Here is a 27,868-nt window from a genome sequence, read left to right on the forward strand (position 1 = left end):
TTTTCTCTCTTTTAGGATGAAAAGCAAACATTAGCAATCAAGAACACACATTAAGTTGCCATTTATCACGGTCAACATAGACATTTTACTCTGCAGCACAAACAGTGCAAAAACAAAGAAGAGAGGGGAAATCATAAGAACTGAAACTTAAATTCACAAACATCTAAAGAGACAAATCAGCTTGTCTCTCTCTATCACCTGACATTTCCAGATATGAGTACAGGATCCTGTCATCTACTCCATCAGCAGAGCTTCTCAGAACCGTCGGTTTACTTGAAAGTGATGATTCTTCCGATTTCCACGAGAGTCTTTTATAGCTGTATTTGTATGAACGTGACTTACTCGTGCCGCCCTGTTCCAGTGGAAGTCGGTTCCGATATCTTGAGTGTCCGATGAACGTCACACCATTTCTAAATTGTGATTTCAGATTTGCACAGGTGACTGTGACAGCTAGCACATTTCGACAACAGGGCAAATTTGTTTAGTTTCTCAAAGGTGTATACTTATGCACAATCAAACATTACTCCAAAGAGCACTTCGTACATCTTCAACAGTTTCACAAGGCCCATGGTGAGGTAACAATACAGCAACATAGTTCAACAGCATTCCAGAAGGTTCTTTTTTTTTTTTGAAAAAAGGAAAAGAAGGAAAGAAAGAAAAAACAACACAGCACAGGATGTCAAAACCAGCATGCTTAACATCTGTAAACAATGGTCACTGTCTCTGCTGTTGAGGAACAAGAGGAAAAAAGAGGAAAAAGCTCCAATGAATTTATTATTTTTTTAGCCACCACATAGTGTTAGCATCAATGAAACAGCGGACACTGACATGTTGTCCTTAATTAGTGTGTATCACTTTAACAATGGCATCTGAAATAGATAGAGCAAGCTGTAATGGAATAGTCTGGGTGACAGACCGTCATTCCGACACACCGTCTCAACAGTCTCGGCCTCCCCAGATGCTCCCTGTGTGACTTCACATAAGCTTCATTAATGGAAACATGTCTGTGGGGGTCTTCCAACCATCTGCTATCTCACTTCCATAAGTGACATAACGTGAGAGTGATTTATCTTGAAATGCTGTCTTCCAGGGGTCACTTCTGGGATTTGGTAGTGGCCTTTTATCACTTACCTAGATTGCGTGGTTGCTGTAGCTGATGTACGTTTGTTTAGGGCTGAGTCCTGCAGAGGAAGAGAGAATGTGATAAAAAAACAGATTGTTTGAGTCAAAGGAAATGAAAATGTGCTGAAAATATGAAAAGCCAAAAATTGGTCTCTTCGTTGGAACGGGTTTGAAGAAAAGAAAGCGGTAAATCCTCTGCAGTGTATGGGTGCCGTCATAATGAGAGTCCAAACATGCAGTTTTATGTCATGTGCATTACTTGTGATGTTTTTATTAGCTGTTTTGACTCTCATTCTGACGGCACCCATTCACAGTAGAAGATCCATCAGTGAGCAAGTGATGAAATGTTACATTTCTCCAAATCCATTACGATAAACAAACAAACTTGCTTAAATCTTGGATGGCATGATACATTGTCAGCAAATGTTCATGTTTAGGTGAACTATTCCTTTAACTATAAACAATGTTGCCTTATTAGCCTTTTTCGACGTGAAACACAAGAGGTAATTCACCAGATACAAGTTCACAGGGATCTTCATCAAAACCAGAGTGGTTTGACGCAGTACCTCATATTTCATTTCTCATCAGGTCCTTTTCCAATGTGACAACAACTTCTTTGATATCTCTATTAATTTGCCAGGAGTCAAGTAGCGGAGTAGCAGGTCTTGTTAGATATCAGACTCTGTCTTTCTGTCCATCTTTAATATCTTCAAAAACATGCAAGTTACCTGCAAACAGTGGCAAGTCTGCTATTAAAGAACTCATTCAACAAAAACCTGTAATCAGCAGCTTAATCCTGTCATTTGGCATCCATCTCGCAATAGCCGTGTAGTGCAAACAATCAGCAAAGATTGCATGAGTGACACTGCCTTCAGCTGTTCATGTAATAACCTTGCCAAAGAAGAAGGGTAAATGGAAAATTCAAGCTCATTGCATCGTTATATGGAGATCAAAAGGTTAGCTCATGCAATCATGCAGAGCTGTTGGAATAAGTAAGGTGAGGTGATATTTGACCCAACACTACTGGTGCAGTTATCTGTTCTGGAATCTCCCTCAGCGAATGGAGCACTGACCCGTAGGTACTGTTAGATAAATAGCTCCATTTCACCTTAATGCGAAGGACGTTGTCACAAAAAACGAATTTAAATGATTCTTTCTCTATATAAAAATGTATTTGGAGGTGCTTGATTACATCTAGCTTAGGTTTATACTGTTCTGTTTGAGTCTGCTACCCCAATTTGTGTTCCTGTTTATGCAATCTAGGACATGCACGGTTTTGAAAGTTTTCATACCTACTCTCTGTTTGTTGAAAAATGCATAAAAACAAATTTGTTGCTATCTTTAGTTCTTTCCCCGGTATAGAGTTTCTCACCTACAAAGCCCTGTGCAAACAAGTGATTTGCAAAAACAATGTGGCATGCAAGCTTTTTGTGTCTGTTAGCAGTTCTAACAAATGTCAGCGCAATGCATTGTCTATTATAAGCTAATTGATATGCACAGTTTAAGCATTAAAGCTAAATGGAACATGATTGAGTTTAACAATTAGGTCCAACAGTAAGCCAAGCAATAACCAATAATTAAAGTGTTTACCTGTCTTCATTGTTTAGTTATCATCAACATATCCTGAAACACAGGTTGAGCGGTTACATGTATTAGTCAGGCTTTGTTTACAATAATTTAGCAGCATTTTAATGCATCTGTATCAAAAAGAATGACTGAAAAATGATAGTTTAAATAACAGATATTTGCTTGTTGACTTCATGATTTTGCACTACATTTAAATGAATCACACTGCAAAATATAACATGTTTGACATCATATGGCCATACCAATTTTTTTAATGGTATGCATACTTTGGATTATTTTTAAATGATCTTCAACCCCCAAGTGCTTTCTTTAAAAGAAAAGTATCAGCTGTATGTGCATTACGTTCAGTTATAATGTTGCAATCAACCTGTTTACAGCGATTTAAGCATTTTCTTTATTGGTTGCGTCACATTGAAGTACCTCAACCTTGAAGATGTATATTCACAATCTAAATAATGATCCATTTACTGTAAGGTTACTTTTCTTGTTTTTGTTTTTTTTTAATCCAGAAAACGTTGTCGTTATTTTAATGATTCATGGGCAGCTCACAATTGTGAGGTAATTGTGTCCTCATCAGGGCAATTGTTTTCCATCTGTGTAAACTGGTATCGTCTGCAATGCAGGGACAGGATACTTATGCAAAAAGCTAATTACTGCATCTTATCTCTGCTAGGAAGTTTCCTAACTTAAAGTTATATCAAAACTAAAATTAAAATTAAAAATAAAAATGTCACTAAGAAGTAGATTTCAATGTACAGTATTGTTCAAAATAATAGCAGTACAATGTGACTAACCAGAATAATCAAGGTTTTTCGTATATTTTTTTATTGCTACGTGGCAAACAAGTTACCAGTAGGTTCAGTAGATTCTCAGAAAACAAATGAGACCCAGCATTCATGATATGCACGCTCTTAAGGCTGTGCAATTGGGCAATTAGTTGAATTAGTTGAAAGGGGTGTGTTCAAAAAAATAGCAGTGTGGCATTTAATCACTGAGGTCATCAATTTTGTGAAGAAACAGGTGTGAATCAGGTGGCCCCTATTTAAGGATGAAGCCAACACTTGTTGAACATGCATTTGAAAGCTGAGGAAAATGGGTCGTTCAAGACATTGTTCAGAAGAACAGCGTACTTTGATTAAAAAGTTGATTAGAGAGGGGAAAACCTATAAAGAGGTGCAAAAAATGATAGGCTGTTCAGCTAAAATGATCTCCAATGCCTTAAAATGGAGAGCAAAACCAGAGAGACGTGGAAGAAAACGGAAGACAACCATCAAAATGGATAGAAGAATAACCAGAATGGCAAAGGCTCAGCCAATGATCACCTCCAGGATGATCAAAGACAGTCTGGAGTTATCTGTAAGTACTGTGACAGTTAGAAGACATCTGTGTGAAGCTAATCTATTTTCAAGAATCCCCCGCAAAGTCCCTCTGTTAAAAAAAAAAGCATGTGCAGAAGAGGTTACAATTTGCCAAAGAACACATCAACTGGCCTAAAGAGAAATGGAGGAACATTTTGTGGACTGATGAGAGTAAAATTGTTCTTTTTGGGTCCAAGGGCCACAGGCAGTTTGTGAGACGACCCCCAAACTCTGAATTCAAGCCACAGTACACAGTGAAGACAGTGAAGCATGGAGGTGCAAGCATCATGATATGGGCATGTTTCTCCTACTATGGTGTTGGGCCTATTTATCGCATACCAGGTTTCATGGATCAGTTTGCATATGTTAAAATACTTGAAGAGGTCATGTTGCCCTATGCTGAAGAGGACATGCCCTTGAAATGGTTGTTTCAACAAGACAATGACCCAAAACACACTAGTAAACGGGCAAAGTCTTGGTTCCAAACCAACAAAATTAATGTTATGGAGTGGCCAGCCCAATCTCCAGACCTTAATCCAATTGAGAACTTGTGGGGTGATATCAAAAATGCTGTTTCTGAAGCAAAACCAAGAAATGTGAATGAATTGTGGAATGTTGTTAAAGAATCATGGAGTGGAATAACAGCTGAGAGGTGCCACAAGTTGGTTGACTCCATGCCACACAGATGTCAAGCAGTTTTAAAAAACTGTGGTCATACAACTAAATATTAGTTTAGTGATTCACAGGATTGCTAAATCCCAGAAAAAAAAAATGTTTGTACAAAATAGTTTTGAGTTTGTACAGTCAAAGGTAGACACAGCTATTTTTTTGAACATACCCCTTTCAACTAATTCAACTAATTGCCCAATTGCACAGCCTTAAGAGCGTGCATATCATGAATGCTGGGTCTTGTTTGTTTTCTGACAATCTACTGAACCTACTGGTAACTTGTTTGCCACGTAGCAATAAAAAATATACTAAAAACCTTGATTATTCTGGTTAGTCACATTGTACTGCTATTATTTTGAACAATACTGTAGGATGTGAATGTGTTTGCAAGGCAGGCTAACATGGAAAGCTACTGGAAATCTCACCAAGCTTAAAAAAGTGTATATTATACAAGGGCAGCTGTGGCCTAATGGTTAGATACTTGCACTAGTTACCCGAAGGTTGCCAGTTCAAGTCTCGGTGCTGGCAGGAGTTATAGGTGGGAGGGAGTGCATAAACAGTGCTCTCTTCCACCCCCAATACCCATGGCTGAAGTGCCCTTGAGCAAGGCACTGAACACCCAGTTGCTCCCTGGGTGCTGGATAAATAGCTGCCCACCGCTCTGGGTGTGTGTTCATGTTGTGTTCACTACTCACTGCTGCGCGTGTGCGTGCGTGTGTGTGCGTGCGCACTTGGATGGGTTAAATGCAGAGCACCAATTCCGAGTATGGGTTACCACGACTTTCAAAAGACAGTACATTCTGAAATCTGTTAATATACATGGAACAAAATTATAAACGCAACTTTAGTTTTTGCCCCCATTTTGACTGAATTCAAAGATCTAAGACTTTTTCTATGTACACAAAAGGGCTATTTCTCTCAAATATTGTTCACAAATATGTCTAAATCTGTGTTAGTGAGCACTTCTCATTTGCAGAGATAATGGAATGTTGTTCCACACCTCTTCAATGGCTGTTCGGAGTTGCTGGATATTGGCAGGAACTGGAACACACGGTCTTATACGCCGATCCAGAGCATCCCAAACATGCTCAATGGGTGACACGTCTGGTGAATATGCTGGCCATGCAAGAACTTGGATGTTTTCAGCTTAAAGCAATTGTGTATAGATCCTTGCAACATAGGGGCAAAAACAAAAGTGTTGCATTTTAAATATATATTATATATATACTGTATATATATAGTTTATATACTGTTTGAATTAGGGAAAAATAAGTCTGTCCTACCTAGCATGCCTTGAAAAATGGCTCAAAGTTATCCTGACAGTATTTGATTGACAGGTTGGGTGTTATGTGTGCATGTTCTGTTATGTTTAAATAATAATGATACAGCACATATTACAACTATGAACATGTGTATCCCTGACATTAAGAGTACTGTCATTGCACACGCATGTCTAAATAAATGATTTTAGGCGCAAAATGGATAGCTGAACTTTGGCTAACTGCACAGACGGATAAATGAACAAGCATAATTTGGGGCTGAAATAAGTTTCTTATGCATTTCAAAGTAACATAACGAACTGCTTTTTTTATGCATGAGCGCATTTAGCTCAGCTCAGCTATCATGACATGCACACAGCGACTACCACCAACATGCTCTCAAAAAGACACTCTTCAAACGCATCCTTGGATTTTGTGTTTTTGCATTTTTCATGAGTACTATTTATTTATTTTAATGAAACAACTGAGCAGTTGAATCTAAAATTCTAGCAATGTGCTACAAGAGGCCAAATCCAGGTTAACAGAATGCAGTTTTACAGTGTAAAGTCTCCGAACCCTATAATAGACCCGGCGCAATGCGATGCAAGGCGCAGTGCAAGTGTGTTTGCTAGTTCGCATTTTCCCGTCCAGCGCCACGTCATTAAATTAGCAAATGCATTTGCATCCATTTGTGCGCTCATGGGCGTGCTGGTCTAAAAAAGAGATGTGTTCAGGCACATTGCTGGCGCATTGCTATTTTAAGGAGCTGAAAATAGACTGCACCATAGACCAACTCAAACCTTTGTCTGGCGCAATGTTTTTTCTTTATTATTTAAACAGCGTGTTAGTATAGGTTGGTCACCAATGCACGTATACGCTGCTTATTAAACACAGGGACGCACAGCAGCACACAAACATGCCAAATCTAAAAAATTTAAGTATTGCAATGCATAAACATTTTTTGTAGGCTAATTAAATGTATTTATATATTTTATATATATATAAATGCCTACGCGGCATAATGGATTTCCATTGCATGTATCAGAATTAGGCTATCTATTTGCTCGCACACGAGCAGCTCCGTTTCATCTCGGAGACGCGTTCCGTCTTTGCACTTGAAAAATTCTGCCTTGTAAATAGCAAATGCGTTATGGCACCAGCGCAACAGGCTCTTAAAGGGAATGGAAGATGAGACTCTGATTGGTTTATTGCACGTTACACTCTGTGGTATAACTGAACCTGTTGGGGCCCATTTGGCCTTAGGGCCCATTGAACTTGGATATGCAGAGGTGCTTTCTCGCTGGCTCAATCTGCCCTGAAATTAAATGACCTTGCACAGAAATTTTCAGGAGGCATTAAAAATGTAATTGTCATTAAAATGTAGCCTGAAGGAATATGCTGCATACTTTAACTAATCCTAACAAAAAAATACTTTAAGCCTCCTTTTAGATGTGTATCGCCTAACAGACAAAAATAATAAAGTATGCTGCACGATATCTTCAGAATTTTGCTTTGTTTAGCCACAATATAAAAAAAGAAATGATGATGAAAATATATTTCTGATAATAAATTGTAACAGTCTGACTCATTGTTTGTTTTCTGGTCAAGGATCAAGGCGTCTGAGAATTATTATGCATTAAATTATTATTTTCCAGTGTAAAAAAAAAAAAAAAAACCTCTCTAAACAAGGCAGGAAAATATGATATTGCGGTTTTGAATTCATCAGTATAGCTGTCTGTATGGTGGTCATGCACCATTATGATGTCGAGAGACTATTTCAAGGAGACCTACATTGATCGTTTTAGTCATACAAATCCTGTCGGATGACGTAAAGCAGACTCATATTAATATTGATTATATTTAGATTTCACCCAAGAGCAAAACTCTTTAACTTAAAGGACACATGAGAAAACCTACTGATGTCCACAGAATGTAACTATGACCTTGTCATTCTCATCCACTTATCCTCATTCTTTGGCAAGTTTCTATGATCTTTGTAGGCAACATCACACACGCATTACAATTTGATCTTGTTTATATGCATCACTAAACTCTATACACGTGCTGCATTGCAATGGTATCAAAGATGGACTGTTACTTTGGAATCCTAAAGTGTCTTTTATATCCGTGATAAAACTGCTTGCCAAGTACTGACTTTTGTAGATGCACTAATGGAGTGCATCTCGCTATGACTGTAAATAATGTCACATATATGAGCCAACATTATAATAGCTACATAAAACATGTCTTGTCCAATCTTGATTGGTTCAAGATCTTGTTTAACTACCGGTAGGTGAGATGACAAGAAGTGTGACTTCAGAAGTGTGACTTTAGGTGCTTCAGAGAAGACGGAGTGAAATGCGTCACATATGTGGTAAAAAAAAAAAAAAAGACGGTGAAGACTTACAAGTCACCTGATTGTGAAAAAGTCTTAAAAATTGTGAAAAATCAATGGGCGGGAAATGTGTCATATTGCTTTGTTAATAACTTGTCACCTTATAGAATGCACAGTTGCACCCTGTCTCTTTAGGCTGCATGAATAATTAAACTTAAAGTATAATATTGTCTAGTGCAAAAGCTTCAACTGATTATGTTATAGTATATTTATGCAGGATTAGTCTCAGAAAACTAAAATAGCTCTATTTTGTATTTAGCTGTATTTTTCAAAATAAAACATTTATTGAAAATAATTGTGATTTGGATTTATTTTAGTGTGTTTTATGCAGCTTTGAACTGTACCTGGGAGTGATTCTGCAAATATGGAAATACTTAAATTAGGTTAGACACTAATGTTTAAAGGTTTTGGGTCAGCAAGATGTTTTCTCAACAAGGCTGCATTTATTTGATTAAAAAAATAAATAAATAAAAATAAATAAATAAAACTAAGAAGAAGAAATATTATTACTTAAATATTATCACTGTTTTTTATTTTAATATATTTGAAATATATTGTATTCCTATAATGCAAAGCTCAATTTCCAAGTGTCACATAATCCTTCAGAAATCTTTCTAATATGCTGATTTGCTAATATGCTAATAAAAATGTTCAAAAGAACAGCATTTATTTGAATAATAATAATAATAATAATAATAATAATAATAATAACACTGTAAATGCAGTCACCTTTAATTATCAGTTGAATGCTTTATTGCTTAATAAATGTATACATTTCTTTCAAAACATATTTCTCAGGAACTTTAGAATGATGTGGACAGTGGATAAGTGCAAGTGAATACACATGATATAGTTTTTATACAACATTTATGTTTTATGTATGCTTATTCTTCACTGCTAGCTTCTCCCTTGCCTCTTTCACATTGTTTTTAACATTCACAAGTCAGATAAGACTGAGAATACTAAGTTTCCTCCTTGGCACTTTCCTGGTCAGTCATGTGCACAAAGTCAAGATATATTCAACTTTACTTGAAAGCTATGTTATTGTAGCATGCTAATAATATAATGATGATTACTGCATATATCACGCACAGATTGATGAGTCCTTGCTCGACTAGAAATACAATTAGGAGATACGTAATAATTCAATGTCATGTAATTCATTTAGAAGTAATTGTAACACTTTATAGCAACATTTCTATCACATTACGCTACATTAAGACACTTAACAGACACTTTTAGTTAATTCAATTTAAGTCTTAAAGGAGGATCACAAATCAAATAGAATCAACAAGGAGATCCTGTTTCCCCTTTAATGCATTCATGAAATGTTAGACATTCCTGAGCCATGGAAAAGTTATTTGTTAGCTTGCATTTGCTTTACGTGCAAAACAACTGCTTGTGTTAAATAACTCTAGTTAGATCTTTTAAAAGGGCACATGCTAATGTATTCACTGACTCTAATACCTCATTTACAAAAGCACATAGTTCCACTGCAACTGAATTCAAAGTGGTGCTATACAGAGCTGCTGAATATGTACTAGATGAACTGAGCAGATGAAATTCACACTGGGTTTGGTAGCTGTCTGGTACGGTCATGCAACCAGCGGTAAATATTTGCTGAAAACACTGTGTGCTAACTGGCCATGCTTAATTGGGCGAATTTTCATCTATGTAGCAACCCTCATTACACAAATTTAATTCTGTTGTCAAAACATTTATCTGGATGTCAGAGCTATTTGTTATTAAAACCCTACAATATGATTTACTGGGTACTGCTTCATTGCAAAATGAATATAAAATGCTACATAATGAAAGCAGAGTGGATGTGCGTTGCTGTGAATGCCAAATGCAATGTAATGGAAGCAGATCATTTGTGCCTTCCTAGTCTAACATGATACTTTGGATTGGTTTAGCGTGATATTTTATTCTAGAACAAGTGAATGTACAGACATATCTTGGGAAATGTCACATTAAATTCACATCATTATGAATTTTAATAATCTTTTTGCACATCTCTGCCTGGATCTTTTTTTTTTTGGTGGATTTTTTACGTGTGTATCTGCACATGCTTTTCCAGCTGGCATGGAACAACATTCCCACATCAAAGCGGTCAAAGTATAGTTGGTTAGCATGACCCTGTTAGCCACTGATCGTAAATGTGATCTGCCTGCAAATAAACAAGTTGCTTCACTGACGACAATTCAACATGATCTGTGTATTCTGGGGGAAAAGGGTTTTTGTAAATAACATATGAAGCGTAAATATTTTACTATATTATAGACAGTGATGCACCAAAAAACATTGCAGCAACAAAAAATATGATTAAAACAGCAATTTTTGGTTTTGGCTGAAATCGTTTTGAAGGGCCGAAACTGTTGACTAATCACATTTTAGTTTTTAATAGATAATGATATGGATTATTTAAAGGGGTCATATGATGCTGCTAAAAAGAACATTATTTGGTGTAATGAAATGTGTTTACGTTGTTTAAGGTAAAAAAAAAAAAAAAAAGAGCTTTATTTTCACATTCATTACATTTATTGTTTCTCCTCTATGCCCTGCCTTCTGAAATGCGTCAATTTTTACAAGGGTCATCGGTCTGAAAAGTGAGGTGTTCTGTGATTGGCCAGCTATCCAGTGCATTGTGATTGGCCGAATACCTCAACTGTGTGACGGAAATGTTACGCCCCTTAACATATTGCGATGCTGTGTCCGGCCGGAGCGATGAGACATAAAACCCATTATAATCATGATATAAACATGACTTCTAGTCGTGTCCTCTTTTGGGAGGCCAAACAAAGTAGTTTCACTTTCTCAACTAAACAGCATCACACATGGCAGCCTTGAGTGAGTGAAGGCCGGAAGCCTAGAGGCCTAAAGTGAGCCGCTTGAGAACGGTGTGGCCAGTGGATTCTTGCGGCAACCACATGTGAAGACCCTGGGCTGGACTCCAGCACAGATCAACTCCAGGCATGACGAAGCAGATATCGTTCTCATTTGGAAGGCCAAACAAAGTATTTTCGCTTTCACAACCAAACACTCAGCATATATACAACATGGCAGCAGCGGCAACAAAAATACTATGAGAATAAAAGGTACGCTGAGGGAGTGTGTTAGAACGAGCCGTTTTAGGGGGGTGCGGACAAGTCTTAACTTGTATAAAGAATATCTCTTTGGATTTTGATTCTTTAGTCTTTGCCACTCTACAGATCTTCTTTATGCACCAAGAGCTTGTAATACTTCAAAGAGAAAGGAAAAATTAAAATTACATCATATGACCCCTTTAATCTCAAGATCGATCTTTTATTCTATGCTGTTTTCTGTTGGTGCGTGGACTTCACTAAACATCATTTGTAGTGCATCTGCCATCCAAATAACTGCAACAGCCTTGAATTTTTGCTTTTAAAAGTTTTAATATAAAACACTGTCAGCTTTCAAATTCTGTTAATTTTATCCAAAATACAAACCATACGTGTGGTTTTGACACTCTAAGCATGAATGAACATCAGAAGGTTTGTTGAAAGTAACAGTAGAACTTACAGAAATGTATCATGTCTCAAGTAATGTAGGGAAGTCCATAAATCAGCTTCTAAGCAATGTCAAGTAATGTTGTATTTATCTCAGTAAAGCCCTTCAGTGTCCATAATGTCATCAGCCATCTACAAATAAATGAGCACTAGATGCTACTACATATTCATAATATTTTACTAAATCTGTTTGAATGTTTGAATAAAAACAAGTTCCTATTACAGCCACCATTTATATATTTATAGTTCAACAACAAATTAGAGTACAAACTTCATTCTGTTCATGAAAAAAAAAAAAGAGTAATTTAAATGTTTATACAACTTTGGTTTCATTTTTTGGCTCAATGAAAACATTAATTTCATTCATTCAAATTTTGGCCTAATGAAAACTTTCATTTACTGGTGTTAAATTAATTTCGGCAAATGGCTTACTATGTCTACTGAAAGGGTGAAATGGATTTATATTTGCATTTTATTTTTCTCCCTCTCTGGTGCATTTGGAATCACATCACAGATTAAGGTAATGAAAATGCTAATGCTAGAGGCTATTCGAAAAAAATTGTAGACTAACAGGAAGTCTGGGGTATCAAGGCACAATCAATGATGTCTCAAAATTGCTGTACTGTCTAGATACATTCACACAGGCAGTGAAGCACACTTTTAGTCTGTGAATTACTAAAACTTTGTGCATATATAACACACGCAAACCAGATGGCATATGCAAAAAAAAAAAAAAAACTGTATGGACTCTGTATTCCAGATATAGCACCAGAAGTTAGCGCCTCTTGTCTGTTTTCGCAGGTTTCTCTTATTAAGTATGTCGTTTGGGGGCATGCAAAATAAAGGGCAACGTCAATGCAAATGAATGAAATAGTTCTTGCAAAGTTATTTATCACCTCAAAACTTCAGAAAAGGTGTGCAAATGAATACCACATTAGATTAAGAGCACAAAAACATATGAGGTCACATTCAAACTTAAAACATATAAAACACACTCATCTGCAAGACAGTACCTATCCAGATGCTGCAACTAAGTGTATAAAAAAATACAAAATTAAAACTTTTTTGTACCAAACTTAAATTGAAAACCTAAATATATAAAATGAAACAAGTGCATGTGTGCCTATTTACCCTTAGTATTACCATAATGCTTAAAGACAATTTGACAGACAGTGCAAGCAAATTAGTATAATTTATTTGGAATCTTGGTAAATAAGGCCCTTAATGAATAATATAAATATGCAAACAAAGACTCAGGCTTTCGTTTCTCTTTCAAGAAGGCTACAGGTTTGCTTCTGTTCTAGTTTGTGAGTTATTTCTGCTGAGGCAGCAGGGTTTTATTTACTGCTGTATTACAAAGCTTGTTGATCAGCTGCTGTGTTTTATTGATATTTAAATTAGCAGGAGATGGATTTCAGTAAGGATTGTTGCACCGATTCAACCGATTTGCCTCTTGATAATTTAAAAACCACAACGCCAACACATATCTGATGCCAAATGTTTAGATTCTAACATAATGAATCCAAAAAAAACCTTGCGCAATGTGAGCCAGACGATTAGCGGTTTGTCTTGTTATGATCATCACACAGACTCCATTAAATGTCTTCATAGCATAATAAAAATAACGTTATATTGGTTTGGTTTGGAATGATCAAGGTGTAAATAACAACAGATTTGTTGATTCTGGGTGAATTCGGCCTTTAAAAGAAAGTTAAATCTAAAGCAGCTGTATCCAGACTGCTGAAGCATGATTTTGCAACCCTCTTCAAATTCGGATCGTTTTAAGTGAGCAAAGGAATGATGACAGTAAGTAACAATAAAGTGTTTGACGTCAAACCCGCTCACCCTGAGTTTCCAGGTTCTCGCACAGCTCAGACTTGGCTTCTCCGTTGGGCCGGAGGCTGGCCTTGGGGTTGAACTTGTTAGACATGGTGGCGGCAGTGACCACAGCTTTCAGGCTGCGAGTGCTGCGTTTGGCCACATTCTGCTCCGGGTGGAAGAGCACCACATAGACTTTCGGCATGTAGAGCATCCCCAGAGACACAGACGCGCTCAGACTCACCGAGATGGTCAGCGTGGTCGTTTGTATGTACATCTGCGAAACAAAATCACAGCACATGAAAATTAGAAATCGCTGAAAACAATGCCATTACCACAAGCCATACTGGGTCGTAATTGGTCAATCACAGCTTTCTGTGGCCAAATATTTTTATATAATGAACCTGGATATTTTTCTGTTGCGCTGGGCAACCAATACCCAGCAGAGTGCTAGTTTTATATCACACCGCGGTCTATTTCTTCCCACATAATCAAATCATTTTCACTGAAATCAATATTTCAAGTCCATTTATTTACTTATTTGATTGCCATGGAATAATGTAAGAGATAATTCAGGCCATTATTACAAACTACGGCCCTTCAGGATGGCACAATAGCCTTCTGCTTCACCTATCGGGGGTGCATTATGCAATAATGAAGATTTGTTCACATAACCTGGGACCTTCATCTCACGAGGGCTTGTTGACATAATAAACCCCTGATCTAACTGACACAGTCAATATGTCAAATCTCAACAGAGAGTGACTCAACATGCCCAAAGCACCAAGCACCATAGCCACTTTCAAATATGCGTAATTCTCTGCTACATAATATGCAAATGACTACAATGTCAGAATACACAGTATTCCTGATATAACAGGCAGATGACGGACAGCATTTGCTGAGATTATGAAGTGTTTAAACCAAGGGTATGACAGTTAGTTTATAAATGACAAATTTCAGTTAGTTTCCAAGGGGAAATACATTTCTCATTTTTATTTAAAGTACTTGAATAACTAAAACTAAATCAAAAAAAAAAAAATATTTTAAAAAGGCTTTTTTTTTTATAAAATGACAATTACACAACTATTACACAAATTTAAGTAAAAACAGACAACACAAAAATAAAATCTTATTTAAAATATGAGAACAAAACTATAATTGTATATCAATGATACCATAACCCTGACTAAACCAACCTGCTCTTTGCTCCTGCACAGAGTTCAAATGAAAAACTACAAGATGAATTATTTAGTAACTTAATCTGTTATAATAGACTTTACTGTACAAATGTATCACATAATGCTCAATGTTTTTCAGCTTCTACAGTTATTGCCACATTGTCCATGTTTGATATTTAATATATAGTGAAAATGAATAGAAAAAAAGAAAGAAAGAACCACTGAGCCACAGGAACATCGTGTACCTTCTTTCCTGACAGATAGAGAGATTATATATATAAATACATTATATATATAGTATGTATTTGTATATATATAATCTCTCTATCTGTCAGGAAAGAAGGTACATAATGTTCCTGTGGCTCAGTGGTAGAGCATCGCGTTAGCAGCACAAAAGGTTGTGGGTTCAATTCCCAGGAAACACACATACTGGTAAAAAAATATATAGTCTGAATGCACTGTAAGTCGCTTTGGATAAAAGTGTCTGCTAAATGCATGAATGTAAATGCCTATACTGGTACCTTAAACATACATATTAGTATCTAAAGTGTACATATTAGTACCTAAAAGGTACAAAAGTGTAGGCACCGCCCAAGTGACAGCTTTTGTACCTTTTTTTCTGAGAGTGTATATAATAGTAATATAAAAATAGCATTACATAAATAATAATAATATTATTGTAAGTCATAAATAATACAATTCTGAAAAAATATATAATTATAATAATTAAAACCATTTTCATTCTCAGGTTTTTGGACTCAATTCACTGTACATAACGAGCAGCTGTGAGCATGATTATCCGGCACGATGCCACAGAAAGAGAAACCAAACAACTGATAAAACTGTTGTGTCATTTGTCTTGGCTAGTTAGCACAGAAACTGGGATTAACTTGCAAGTGATTGCTTGGATGCTTTGTTGTGTCGTGCCCGGGTGGGACACAGTGCAAGGCATTATTGCCTAAATAATGAGAGGGTAATCGTGATTATTTTTAACCAACTACTTGGAGGGCTCTGTTTGTGACATGTTTTCAGTGGCACACAAACAGACACACACCCCAGCACTAATGGCTCCAGCCACTCCATAGCACTGCTGCGAACCCCTGCTGTGTGTTTTGGCTCTGGCGGACGTGACCTCGGCTCTGGCTCCTCTGTGTGCTGTGATTAAGTGTGACTCACTGCTGTGATCTCCATCCAGAGAGACTGACTGGAAAGCAGTTTCAGCACAAGTCGACAGGAAGGGTTAGGGCCACATCAGCTGTGCTGGGGCTCTTCTCGAAGAAGAGACAGATGGCTACCACCCAGCACTGGCCACTATAGACAATCCTAAAGTGTGCCATTGAAATATAGTGCAGTATCTTTAAAAACAGGTCCTTATAAGTTAGTCACGACACCAGCATTTCAATGTGTTTTAGTCTAAACTATGTTGTTTCCACCATTAAATCACAATTAAGAGCCAAAGTAAATAATTTTAATAATATCTGAAAATATTTAGTTTGTATTAGTGCTGTCAAAAGATTAATTGTGATTAATCGCATCCAAAATTAAAGTTTTTGTTGACGTAATATATGAGTGTGCTGTGAATATTTATTATGGATATCAATACAAATATTTTGAAATGTATTTACAAATATTTGAAGTATATATTTAGAAAATATTTGCAATGTATTTAATATATAACCATAACATTTTCTTGAATACATGCATGTGTATTTATAAATACATAATAAATATACACAGTACACACACATATATTATGTGAACAAAAACTTTGACAGCACTAGTTTGTATTAAGTTGAAAACATATTTTTATTCCCACTATTAGTAATGCTAGATTTATAAAAATAATACAATTAGTATTTAAATACATTTATTTTTAATATAAATATTAAATCTATCATTGATATTATACTTCATTAATATATACATATTTATATCTAAATATAATTTATTTAAATATTTAAATTATATTTAAATATAATGAATAATTGTTTAACATTAATATAAAACAATGCCATCCTCCTATAAATACAGTTCGTAATAAAATGAAGAAACCAATTACGTGAGTGTTTTGTGTGTGTGTGCGTCAATATATAATAATGACATAATAGGCAGTGGTGGATTTATATGACTGCAACTATAAGTAAAACTAAATTTTTTTTTTTTTTTGTGAACTGAAATAAAGCTGAATATATATTAATGATAAATAGAAAGATAAAAAAAAAATCAATCAATCAATAATTACATAAAAATACTTATTTATTTATTGGCAGATATACAACCAATACCCAGCCAATATATATATATATATATATTTTAAAGCTAATTCAAAACCTAAAAAAAAATATAATTCTAAAATAACAATGCATGGCTGTGTACATGATTTGGATAATGTCCTTGGATAATAACTTGACACAAAAAGTGCATTTGACCATTCATGCGTTGAGTATATCACCACAAGGCACGAGTACCAATTACAGAGCATGCATGTATGTAGGCATGGAAAGCAGCCACCTGTCAGTTAAACAAAATATGTTGCATTAATTTTCATGCTTTGATATCAAACAGAATTACATTTGACTTGGGCTAGAAAGCGATTATATAGCTGTGGCGAGTGGGGCGGGGCCGAGAGGCGTGGGAACGAGGAGTGAGGCCAGGTGTAGTGATTGGAGATGAGCTACACCTGCGCCCCACCGCCGGTCTTGAGTCCCACGTAGGAGATGGAAGGATATAAAACTGGAGCGACGACCGTGAAGGACGAGAGAGGACCAGGCCTGGGACGTTATTTTATGTGTTTGCTTTTATTTGTGCGCGTCAGTCGCTGTGAGGGGCTGACGCGCTGTTTTGTTTATTTTTGAATATTAAAATGTTTTTGATTGTGCGCCGGTTCCCGCCTCCTTCTTCCCGATGAATATGGAGATGTAAATATTGTTACAGTGGTGCCGAAGCCCGGGAGAAGGAGGGACGCGCTGCTGAAGATCCCTCGCCGCTGTGGTGAATCCGCGGTGCCCTCGAGCAGGCGAGGTATGTGCCGCCAGGGACGCTCGAGGCGGTGGGCTGGAGCGAGTTGCCGGGGACGGGCGAGCTCGCTACCGACCGCCCACGATATGGAGGGGCGGCTGCCGTCCGTGAGGGAGCGGAGGAGTCGGCGCCGTTCGCCAGGGGGCCGGAGCCTGCCGCCTCCGTGACGGAATCCGGAGGGGCAGGGAACGGGGGACTCCTGCCGCTGCCCAAAATCGGAGGAGCCGTCGCCGTCCACCGGGCGGCGGAGGAGTGTCGTGCCGTCCGCCGAGGGCCGTCCAGTGCCACCGCCGGGCACCGCGGAGGAGATCACCCAGCCGGTGGAGGGCCGAGCAGCAGTGCGTCTGGGAACCGGAATTTTTTTTTTTTTTTCCTCTCTCCCCTCTCTCGTCCTTGTCGCTCCTCCTTCCATCTCCTTTTCTCTCGCCTCGTCTGTCCTACCCCCAGGTTCCTGCAGGTCCCCGTGAGCGGTCCCCCCCGGAGGGAGGGGGGGGGGGGAGTAGAGCGCAGTCTCGAGGGTACCCCCCGGCCTGCGAGGGGCGATGGGGGTATGTGGCGAGTGGGGCGGGGCCGAGAGCCGTGGGAACGAGGAGTGAGGCCAGGTGTAGTGATTGGAGATGAGCTACACCTGCGCCCCACCGCCGGTCTTGAGTCCCACGTAGGAGATGGAAGGATATAAAACTGGAGCGACGACCGTGAAGGACGAGAGAGGACCAGGCCTGGGACGTTATTTTATGTGTTTGCTTTTATTTGTGCGCGTCAGTCGCCGTGAGGGGCTGACGCGCTGTTTTGTTTATTTTTGAATATTAAAATGTTTTTGATTGTGCGCCGGTTCCCGCCTCCTTCTTCCCGATGAATATGGAGATGTAAATATTGTTACAATAGCAATCACCCAAAATACCCAAGCAAACATTCAGAACCCCTTACAATAGCAAAGCAATCTTCTGGCAAATACCCACAACACCCTACTACTGGAGAGTTTTAGCACCGCTCAAATTGTCTGCAGTGAAATAAAGCATAGTTGAGAGAGGACAGTAAATGATGGGATCAAGATATGTCACTTGTCACCGGTCAATATGTCGGAGGTCTAACCACATGGCCGTGGCTCAGACAAAAGCTATTGTTCAATATAGTCCTTGGTCACTTAGTCAGCAGAGTCACATTTCCAAATTTAACCAGAAAATCTATTGCAGGGGTCCAACAAATCACCTGAAAGGAAAGCGAGCGGTCCATACATAGTGATTAAACCAGCCCGAAATGATAAGGTTTGGTCTATATGTCGGAATATCTCACTAATCTTGCTGAAACTGAAATTGCAATTACAGTCACAAAATGAGGATTTAATGGCACACGCGATACACGATTCATAGCGGTATCTCATCAATGCCTCCGCCTCTGGCTCTGTATGTGCAGACAGCACACCTGCATCTAATGAGGCTTGTGAGAAATACTGAGATGGGAACTAGGCAGTGAATCAGGGTTAGTCCTCTGAGACAGTCTCTGTTGTTTCAACACATACAAAGTGTTCCACTTTTTTGCCCTCGAATTGCAACAACAAGTAAAAAAAAAAAAAAAGGCTGCCGTTATTGCACTCCCACATATAAATGATGACTTGATGAAACGTACACCGGAACGCCATCAACTTTAATCATGCAACAACTCGCTCTGCCACTTCTTCACCTGCTGCTGCCAAATTATCTCTTGGGGTAAAGAACAAAAAAAATGAACTGCCATTTTTTAAAAGGAAGTAGGTCTTATGTCAACATCAGAGGCTTTTTAAGAGAGAAGTAGGTCTCATGGTAAAAGCGGTGCTGTGAAAAACACAGCTCAAAGGGATGTGAATATTTGTCATTCAAATGAACTATGCATTATCCACATTTAAAATACTTCATTATGATGCCCACCAAAAAACAAAATTCCTACTGTTGGATTACATGCTGCTTTAGATAAAATAAAATAAAACACAGAAACAATAGGTTTCATTTTTCCAGTATCTTGTCCAATCAAAGCATGCATCCAGGTCATCCCTGAATGTTGGATAAGTCGTTTTGTTCACCCATAAATAAAATATATATATATATATATATATATATATATATATATATATATATATATATATATATATATATGTACTTGTGTTTGAGCTTTGGCCAAAAGCACACTATAAAATAAATGTTTTATTGCATTTTCCTGTATTATATTTCATAGCAGAGTGTTCCAGGCTTTCACTGCATAGTGCAGTCTGAATAGTCACTGTGTAGTATTAAATTCTATCAGTGAGAAGTAATTTTGTATATTTCAGATATAAATGCACTCATGCATCTGTCTTCACAAGGTACTCATTTGTGACATCAAATGAATGACAGACTGAAGGAGTTCAATAACGGGAATGTCGAAGAAACTGACATTTAACAGAGGTCAAGGGCCCCCTGCTACCACACCTGTCACATCGCTGACACACACCTGTATGTAAATAAGAGATGCTGACCTCGCTCAGAAAGAGACAGTGATTACTCCGTCAGCAACACAAAGGAGGAAAGCCCCTGCAAGTGAACCCTATGGCATGGTAACATGATGGCACTGTAATGATAGCTTCCAGTTTTGGAGGGCGGCCATGCATACAAATTGCAGTCCATGTAAGTCGAAATGCTTGACTTGACTTGAAGCTTTCTCAAAACCAGCATGAAAGAGGTTGTGATAACATCCAACCACAGAAAGAAGGATTTGTAAGTTTAGCTTATAATGTTTCATTGCACAATATTAATTGTACTATCAACTTGTACAGGGACATCAGATGAAATCAAGGCATCTTCACATAATCTGGCACATGTACATCAATGTGAAGTTTCGAATGTAAAAAAAAAAAAAAGTATTACTGTGCGTATATGAAATGTATTTCTAATCATGCATATTTATAATATAATTTCAAAGAATCAGCAAAAACACATTTAATTAACTGTGACAGCAGAAAGCCTAAAATATAGTATTTTCTTATAAAACATACTCCAATATATATTTTAAGCTTAATAATTTCAATTAATTACACATGATTTTTGATTAACCATTTAAACTGAAAATGTAAATGTAAACATTAAAACAAAGAGAGAGAAAAACATGGAAAAATTTGTAATGACAGGATTTTCAAGATGATTTATATATATATATATATATATATATATATATATATATATATATATATATATATATTCGCATATTTTCCCAGCAAGTAATATATTAAGGATGGGAAAAGCTACTTAATTGCATTGCATTCAATTGTTTCTTTTTATTTATTATAATTCACATTTTCATTTTTAAGATGCAGAAAAATGATCATGCTTCTTTTTTAAGAGAGACAGGTTTTTATCAATAGTCAGATTTTTTACATACATTGAAAATTACCCAACAAAGCAATCAAAAATCCATCTGGATCCGTCTGAAATCCAGGAAGGCAGCATGCTAAAGTCCTTAGACCACAATGAGGCCTTCCTGCCAGACTAGCTCATTTAAAAATCTTTTGGTTAAACCACAATAAGATGACCCTCCGATTAATCATTTGACAGGCTGATCAAATTCAGAAGGGACCAAACCAGCTGCCCACATTTAAATGTTCCAGAAAGCCTCCAAAGACATTCATTATTCACTTTGACATAAGATGACAAACAACTGATGGAGCCGGCATGCTGATGAGGCGTCTGGCAGAAATCGTGTGACAAGTGCACAGGCAGAGAGATAAGGTAAATCACAGGCCAGGAGGAAGTGAGGCATTTAATTGCTCTAAAAAGACATGTCATCTCTGACTCGCCGGGCTTTATTGTGCTTGCCAGCTTTGGATGATTGTGAGGTGCTCTTGTTTTGATATGTTAATTCCCCTCTGAAAACACTGTTTGTTGCACACACAGTGGTGGGATTTTGTCATAGGATGCATGCTTTATTTTCTGCGCAAAACAAACTGTTTCACTCCTGTGATGTACAGAGCAGAATTAATTTCAAGCCCTGATTACACCATAAGAGGACTGATTGAACTTGAGTGCATAATATTGTCAAAAATTACAAGCCTTTTACAAGACTGATAGTTTTACTTTGAAAGCAAAGCATACTGTCATTTTCTTTGGTAATTACATTACTTTATATAAAAAAATCTATTTAAAAAAGCATATTGCTTTGCATTTAAACAATATTGCACTGTTGTTGTTCTACTACAACAAAAACAAAATAAAAACTGTAACCATTTAATTTACTGCAATACTGCAATAGCCTCTAGATCAGGTCTGTAATAGAGTATTTTCTCACTTGCTAAGTAAAGTAAAGACTAAAATGTAGACCATAACATCACGATTAAAATGTTTAATAGCTCACTGAATTGATATCTTTTGACATAAAATTAGTTCTCAGTTTTTACGAAGCCATTCATTCAAGTGCTCAAAGGAACCTGACACATTTTTAATTTCATAACTTCATTCCTTCATGATTTTTTTTACTCATCATGTCCTGTAACTATCCAATTGTGAAAAGCATAAATTCCAAGATAAAAATGAGACCGACTGCAGTCCGATCACTCAAACGATCACCGCTAATTGCTAAAAGACTGCCACAGAAAATTGCACTGAAGAATTACTGTAAAAATGACTGTGAAAGTACGTCAGCTAGTTTCCAGGAATACTGTAAATTCACACTAAAACCTTATATGGTGTAGATTAAAGAATCAGATGCCTGGGAAACATTGGGAAAAAAGAGAAGAGAGTATGAAAGAGCATGTGATACAGAGTTACAGTTTCCGTCATTATGATTTTCTCTGATCAGCAGAAATATAGTTATTTGTTTCTTTGGGATTGGTGTAGGCAGGTCATAGGCAAAATGCAATTACCTAAGTCAGTTCATACAATTCTATATCTGAACGAGTCATTCAAACGATGGTTAAAAAGGCACAGTGGGAAACTGAGTTTGAAGCAGTAATGGCTCCCTAACAACAATTATAATAATACTCAAATAGCGGAAATTGCTTGTTCAAGGTTTTGCTAAGGGATACACTAATTAAATAAAACTCAGATTGAAAAACGAGAAAGCCCTTATCTTAAGCTTCACAAACAGAAGGTCCCAGGTTTTCTAACTGAAATGAGTAATGCAGCCAATGCCCGTGTAGCTGAATATATAATTCGGCCTCAAAATGAAGAGCCTTTTTGTTCCGAATTCTAAGTCAGTCAGTACTTGTCAATTGATTACATCATCTACAAAAAGCTGACACTCAATCTCCTTGCTATTTTCAAAGTCTCTTTTATCTTTGAGAGAGCAGTGCTTGACGGGCAAAAGAGAGAGCCTTTGTTTTTCCCAACTGCACATGTCCTTTTCAATATTCGAAGGAAACCACGTGAGTTCTGCACTGTAGCGCCAAAGCTCATGATTCTCGATTTCTCTTTGAAATGAACTGTCTGTTTTACCGCTCTGCTTGATGTGAGGCCCAAATGAACAAAGTCAATTTGTTCCCGCTGGTCTGTTTTTTCGCTGAAAATGGACTGCACTGAATGGCATGTTTTGAAGGAAGCTGGGGCGGTAAATGCTGTCATTACTTTAAAACGTTTGATTTGCCAAGGTCTTGAGGAATTGCGCTCACTCATCTGCTCTTACCTTTTCCGTCGACTGCGACGTCCCGAAGAAAATGGGGATGAAAGCGAGCCAGATGATGCAGGTGGTGTACATGGTGAAGCCGATGGGCTTGGCCTCGTTGAAGGTCTCGGGCACCCCTCGCGTCTTGATGGCGTACACCGTGCACGTCACCATCAGCAACATGCTGTATCCCAGGAGGCAGATGAGCGACAAGTCTGATATGTCGCACTTTAGGACTCCGCGCGCCATCTCGGGATCTGCCGTGCGCTGGTCCTCGTAGTCAATGAGAGCTTGGGAAGGGTCCATTGCGAACCAGATGCACACCCCTAGGAGCTGAACGGAAATCAAGCTGAAGGTGATTACCAACTGCGAAGCCGGACTGATAAAGCGCGGCGCGCTCACAGTCATTTTTCCCTGCTCAAAAATCCGATAAATCCGATTGGTTTTTGTGAGCAGCGCCGCATAGCTGATGCTCATTCCGAGCCCCAGGAAAATTCGCCTGAGCGAACAGATCCCTACATCTGGGGTCGAGATCATCAGGAAGGTGGTGGCGTAACACAGAAAGATTCCCGTAAGCAGGACATAGCTAAGCTCCCGTCCGGATGCCTTAACAATCGGCGTGTCATTGTAGCGAATGAAGGTGACCACAACAAAAAGAGTGGCTATGATGCCGAGAATAGCAATCAGGACCGGAATGACTGCCCAGGGTGAGCTCCACTCCAGCTTCACAATCGGAATGGGCTGGCAGGCTGTGTGATTCTTGTTAGGTCTTAAATCAAAGCGGCACATCTTGCAGGTGTAGAGGTCGTGCTGATACTGGTAACCATCGCAGCGATCGCAGTGCCAGCAGCAGGACATGCCCTTAACAATCTTTTTACGCCACCCAGGATCGCAGGGCTGACTGCAGATGGAAGCCGGCACCTGCTTCACTCCACCTGGCCACTGCATCGCCCGCATCTGAATTGCAAAAAAAAACAGTATTTACAATTTATCACGGCTAAAGACGAAACAATGTTTAACATCTCAAATGAATGTTTTCATTTCCTCAGCCGTTGACTCATTAAATGAATTCTTGGGGATCTCAAAGGAGCCATTTTCAGCAGTGTTCCTTAAGGCTATGCTTCAAACCCTTTTCAAAAGCGACGTGTGCGTCAAGTTCACCAAAATGCGAAAACCGTGTTAGTGTTTGCTTACTCTCACTTCACTCCAAACCCATATCCTGTTTGTTTTTCTGCAGAATGCTTTTCAGAGATTATTGTGCAGCTCATTATAAAATGAAAAAAAAAAAAAAACAGTGATTAGAAGCTGTAAAACTCCCCAAAAAAGTATATTCGATTTATGTGCTATAATTTTACAGCCATATGTTTAAGGAAAAGATCATACTGTAAGTCTTTATTATACAAATAATACTAATACTAAGAAGTGTTACTGGTTACTTCACTTGTGTACAACATGACATGACATTTTTTTTATTCTCGAGACTTCCTTCAGATTATAAAAATATTAATTTTGGTGGGTCACACAAAGCAATTCAATGACTTAAAATTCACAAACATTTTTTTTTTTTTTGTTGCCTTTTTTACAGTTTGAAATCTAAAATCAATCTTGTCGTATGGCAATAACTGCTATATATTATTTTAAAAAGCCTACATTTGTGTTGGACAAAAACAATAACAAAATTACAGTTTGTAATGGTATAAGGGTGAAACACAAGACAAGAATTTTATATATACTTACATTTAGGTAAAGTTGGTCAGTCCAGTGGCCGATGGTTTTGTATTCAGCTGTTTTGTTCTTTATCTGGTACTGGTAGATATCGTAACGGCCTGGGGCATCTCCGTTCTCATTGAACTGCACCGGACTGCCGGCAATGCCTGTGAGCAGAGAAATCTGATTAAAGGATGCAAAAAGTGTTGCACCATATAGCTTCACAGTAATGAGTAACTGCTCATGTACAGACATATCCAGGTCAGCGTCCAAAATCTGTGAAGGAAATTCACCTGAGATTGATGGTGAGCTGGAAACTGCAATATGTTAAGCTGGACTAAATGTGCTAGCAGTCAGTTTAATACCGCTTTTGTTAAATATATTGCTTTGGAGGTTACTTAATACTATATCTAAGCTATAGTAAATAACAATGTGTGTTTCAAAACCACTTATCTGTAATATAACAATAAGCATTGTACCTAAAGGAGCAAAAAGGACCTCATTTAAACCTGAAACTGAAAAAAAAAAACCCTGCATTACCACTGTTTAGTATAAAACTTTGCAGATATCTAAACCTCAAGCACGTTGAGTGCAATTTCTATTTTGCGAGAGCAATAGCTTATGGAAGGAGGCAGCGAGGAGGACAGGATAACAATGGTGCTGCATCCCATGATGCATTTTAGATTAGGTGCCTTATTCTGTGGAAAACCCTGCTGTCTCAGGCTTTAAAGTTTCGGTTAAGCTATCTGTATTCCAAGCACCTGACCCGTGTCCAACTTAATTCCCTGGACCCTGTGCAGCCGAGTCTGCCGAACAATAGCATAAGAAATTGTGTTTTCACTACTCGTGTTTGCGTTATAACTATTTTGAGGCACAATTCTCACTGAAATCTAAGGGTGATTATCAGCAATGGTGGATTTCTGGTGATGAATATCCATTCTTCTTTGTGCAGGCTTGGAAGCTGCGAGAGGCTTATTTCAAACTCTGATGAGTCAACCGCTCTGGATTAGGAATTAAGATTTTTACAGCCATGCTTGGTGGCTGTGCAGTTCCCCATATAAAGCAGACAGATGTAAAGGATTATGAGAAATTTCATAAGGACAAAATATTCATCAAAACAAGAGGGTGCATACGATTGAGATTCCCAAAGTAAGCACTCAGTTACTGACTCATTCAGGCGTATGACCTTACCATATTAATTTATCATCAGCAGTGCTCAAACTAGAGCCTATGTACTAAATGCCAGTGCATAACTTGTCCCACACATCTGTACTATGCATATGAGTGATACCTCAAATCTTGTGGGTTAAAATCTTGTGATTCAACCCACTTTAGCAACCACACTGCAAAATATAGTTACTAAACATGATATAGACAGAGCCAAACTCACAGTACCAGTGATATGAATTCTTTGTTTGTTATTCAGTATGGGGTTCTAACTCAACCAGGGAAGATGCCACTAAACAGTGAACTGTCCCAGACATATATCCTTATTAGAGCCGTGAGTGTACTCCACGGCATCAAAGGGTTGAGAGTTTTCTTCTGAGGTTCACTTGATGAGACATTGTGCAGCACTTCAAACAATGGGATCAGGGAGAAACACAGGTAGACTTCCACCTCCAGAGACAGAGCTTTCCACTCAGCCAAGAGATTCTTCTCCAACCATAATACTGAGCAGAGAAGACACATGCTCACTGCCAGCATCACAATGAGTCTTTGTCTTAAAGACTGCTGAAAATTCATACCGACAGAACCATAGAACAATAGAATGATAAACAGAAGGATAGATAGAATGATAATTATACAAACAAACAGATATAGATAGCCAACAGACACAGACCGACAGACCGACAGACAGACAGACAGACAGACAGACCGACAGACCGACAGACAGACAGACAGACAGACAGACAGACAGACCGACCGACAGATAGACATATAGATAGATGCGTAATGATACTCTCCAAAATGCCACTCTAGGGTGACGCAGGGGAGAAGAATTGTTAAATAAAAGTTGTTATTTTAGTTATTTTTTGCGCACAAAAAGGATTATCTTGTAAAATTATTTTCTGAAGATTGACAAAGGTCTTGCAGGAATGATATGAAGGTGAGTGATTAATGATATGATTTAAATTTTTGGATGAACTATTCCTTTAATGAAACTGAAAATGAAAGCATTCTGTGCTTTATCACCAGCAGGACTTTAAAGGAACACTACACTATTTTTGATTATTGAATCGGATTAGGACCATTAGCATCTTGCTCAAAAATGAGTTTTCTATTTAAAACTTGACTCTTCTGTAGTTACATTGTGTACTAAAAACCGACAGAAAATAAAAAGTTCAGATTTTCAATGCAGATATAGCTAGGAACTATACTCTCATCCCAGCATAATAATCAATTAAGTCTGCTGCTGTACCATGGGTAAAGCAGCCACAATGATATTACTCAGTGCCTGAAAATAGTCCCCAGCTAACTTCCAACGTAGCCTATTTTAGGCGCTGCTTTACTATCATTGCGCCCGCTGCACCAGTGGTACAGAATATATTGAGGAAAAATATCTAAACTCTTTGGTCATTTTTGAGCGAGATGCTAACGGTCTAATCAGATTCAATGATTTATG

The 27,868-nt window shown here is 37.9% G+C and overlaps 1 protein-coding gene across 1 annotated transcript; it reads right to left on the minus strand.

Annotated features, from left to right (window-relative positions):
• LOC113079968 (metabotropic glutamate receptor 4-like) lies at nucleotides 1–26,915 on the minus strand (the record flags this gene model as incomplete). The annotated part of the gene is made up of 6 exons (XM_026252213.1): nucleotides 1–1,181; nucleotides 2,713–2,745; nucleotides 13,766–14,015; nucleotides 23,560–24,495; nucleotides 25,276–25,412; nucleotides 26,757–26,915. Coding segments are annotated over 5 exons (1,502 nt in total), but the record flags the coding sequence as incomplete, so codon positions are not given.
• Between the last annotated feature and the right edge of the window lie 953 nt (nucleotides 26,916–27,868).

Source organism: Carassius auratus, unplaced genomic scaffold, assembly GCF_003368295.1.
Source record: "Carassius auratus strain Wakin unplaced genomic scaffold, ASM336829v1 scaf_tig00029962, whole genome shotgun sequence".
Taxonomy (NCBI): Eukaryota; Metazoa; Chordata; class Actinopteri; order Cypriniformes; family Cyprinidae; genus Carassius; species Carassius auratus.